This window comes from Silene latifolia, chromosome Y (assembly GCF_048544455.1).
Source record: "Silene latifolia isolate original U9 population chromosome Y, ASM4854445v1, whole genome shotgun sequence".
Taxonomy (NCBI): Eukaryota; Viridiplantae; Streptophyta; class Magnoliopsida; order Caryophyllales; family Caryophyllaceae; genus Silene; species Silene latifolia.
Window position 1 is genome coordinate 148,272,615 of NC_133538.1, and position 3,127 is coordinate 148,275,741.

Genomic DNA, 3,127 nt, shown 5'->3' on the forward strand with positions numbered 1-3,127 from the left:
GTGGTTGTTCTAATTTAAGTTCTATACCCCCATAATGCAAAGGGTATCTTTGCTGGCTACTCTCTATAGTTGCTAGACATCTTCCTCAAAATGTCTGTGATTGTTTTATTAGCAGCTTCTACCGCACCATTCGCCTGTGGTCGGTATGCTGATGACTTGTGATGTTTGATTTTATACTTTTCAAGTATAACTGTGGTTTCAGCTTGGAAATGAGTTCCGTGATCACTGATGAACTCATGTGGTACTTTGTACTGGCAAATGATATCACTTTGAATGAATTGTGCTACTTTCTACGCTTTTAACACTTGGTAAGACTTTGCTTCTACCCACTTCGTGAAGTAGTCGATTAAAACAAGGATAAAACAATGCCCTCCAGTTCCTGATGGGTTTACTTTTCCGATTCCCTAGGTTGAAAATAGCCAGGGTGACGTCATGGTTTATAACATACAAGGTGCCACATGCTGTATATTCGCGAATATCTGACAATTATGACAGTGCCTGACATATTTGCAACAATCAGTTTCCATCGTTGTCCAATAATAACCAAGCCTTATGATCTTATGGACTAACATATGGCCGTTCATGTGTGGCCCACATTCACCGTCATGGACTTCCTCCATAACCTTTTTAGCTATTGGTTTATCGATGCATCGCAACAAAACACCTTGAGCTGTCTTCTTATATAATTGCCCGTCATTGGTCTTAATGAATTGGGCGGATAACATTCGTAGAGCCCGCTTTCCACGCGTGTCAAGGTCAAGAGGATACTCTCCTGTTTCCTTGAATTTCAAAATGGATGTGTAACATGGTTCGGTTTCACCTTCCTCGGCATCATCGATTGCATTCACATAGGCAGGTGATGATCTTCGTTCGACATATATTGGCATACTGTCAATGTGATCGGGAATGTTGATTAAGGCAGCTAACTTGGATAATGCATCTGCAAACTGGTTTTTCTCTCTGGGGAGGTGAACTTATCGAATATCTTCGAAGTATTTCTCCAATTCTGGTTTGATATGGGGCCAAGCTTTGGCTCTTAATTTTCCATGACCCACCCACTTGATTGATCACAAGCGACAAGTCTCCACGTACTAATAATTTCTTTACACCCAAGTCTAGAGCACTGCGTAGACCAAGCAAACATGCTTCATATTCAGCGGCGTTCTTCGTGACATTGAAATCCAGCTTGATGGACACGGGCTCGTGTTCACCTGTTGGCGAGATAAGAAGTGTACCCACTCCATATCCCATATAGTTTGATGCTCCATTTAATACAAATCCCATATGTCATTCTTGATGTGTACCACGTTTTCTTTGGGAAATGATCAAGTGTCAATGACTTTTGTTTCTTCGATTGGATGGTCGGTGAGGAAATCGGCGACTACTCTTCCCTTGATCACTTTCAAAGGTACATATTTGAGATCGAACTCCGAGAACATGAGGGCCCATCTCAACATTATTCCATTTAGCACCGGTTTTTCAAACAAGTACTTGATCGGATCCATTTTGGAGTAGACACTTACACTGTAGCTAAGCATGTAATGTCTTAATTTATTCGTTGCCCAGACTAGGGCCAAATACGTCTTTTCAAGAGGTGTGTACTTTAATTCATAGCCTAAGAACTTTTTACTAATTTATTAAATAGCTCATTCTTCTTTGTCAACTGTTTGGGCTTACATAGCCCACATTGATGTATCCGTGACAATTAGATATAGCGATTATGGCAGCCCGGCTACTGGTGGGCTCAAAACTGGTGGATGAGATAACACTTCCTTTATTTTATCGAATGCGGCATGGCACTGGCCATCCTACATAAGATGTACTCCGAACTTCATTTTCTTGAAGATCGGCTCACAAATCATTGTTAACTTCACGATGAAACGACTTATATATTGAACTCTTCCCAGGAAACCTCGAATTTCTTTCTCGGTCTCGGGATGGGGCATTTCCATAATGGCTTTGATTTTTGATGGGTCTACTTCGATGCTACGGTGGCTAACGATATGACCCAATAGTTTGTCAGACGTGACCCTGAAAGCACACTTTTGTGGATTCAATCTCATGTTATACTTTCGCAATCTTTGAAAGAATTTTTGTAGTGCCCCGAGATGGCCACTACATTCCTTTGACTTGACTATCATGTCATCGACATAAAATTCGACTTCTTTGTGCATCATATCATGTAGCAATGTCGTTGCTGTTCTCTGGTAAGTTTCCCCGACATTTATCAATCCGAAAGTCATTACTGTGGAACAATAGGTTAACCATTGTGACGTAAATGTTGTCTTACTCATGTCTTCCTCGTCCATCTTAATCTGATTGTAACTGGCATATCCATCCATGAAAGATAGTAATGCGTGATTTGCGGTATTGTCAACCAAGATATCGATGTGAGGTAATGAAAAGTCGTCCTTCAGACTAGCTTTGTTCAGATCCCGAAAGTCCACGTACACACGTACACACAAAACTTACCATCATTCTTCAAGACTGGCACTACATTGGCGACCCAATACAAATATTCCGACACCTTTATGAACCTGACTTTGAGTTATTTATCAATTTCTTCCTTAACCTTTAAAGACCACTCTGAACGCATTCTGCGCAGCTTCTGCTTTACTGGTTTGAACCTTGGTTTGATCAAAATTCTTTGTTCTGCAATTTCCCTATCAATTCCCGGCATGTCTTTGTAAGACCATGCAAACACATCTTTGAACTCAAACAGCAGGTCAATGAACCCTTGTTTTTTTATGGTATCTAAGGTAGTTCCTATCTTAAGTTCCCACATTGATAGTTTCGGTTTCTTCGATCACCGAGTTTCTTTGGTCATATTCTTCTAACCCTTTAACTAATTGTGGAGGTGGTTCTACCTCCTCCTCTTCTTCTTCAACCTGTTCGCCTTCGGCCTCATTCTCATTGTCACTACTAAAACAATTATTTTCAAAAATTTAATTGCAATGTAAATAAAACAAGTGGTAAGCAAACTGGTTCATCTTATTATTAATTTGAAATTGCGCGAAATGTGCTAACATTAGAGCCAACTGATCGGAGGTCAGTGGCGAGACAACAAAAGTACTTGGGACAGGCCCTGGAATACCAGAACTAGAAAGGGGTGCATTTAAAGGAAAGA

The 3,127-nt window shown here is 40.6% G+C and overlaps 1 protein-coding gene across 1 annotated transcript; it reads right to left on the reverse strand.

Annotated features, from left to right (window-relative positions):
• Positions 1 to 437: 437 nt before the first annotated feature.
• Positions 438 to 1,284, reverse strand: LOC141629150 (uncharacterized). Its single transcript, XM_074442198.1, has 2 exons — positions 1,060 to 1,284; positions 438 to 947 (listed from the first exon to the last, which is right to left on the reverse strand). Exons 1-2 carry the CDS (start codon positions 1,282 to 1,284, stop codon positions 438 to 440), a joined length of 735 nt encoding a protein of 244 aa, XP_074298299.1.
• Positions 1,285 to 3,127: the final 1,843 nt, after the last annotated feature.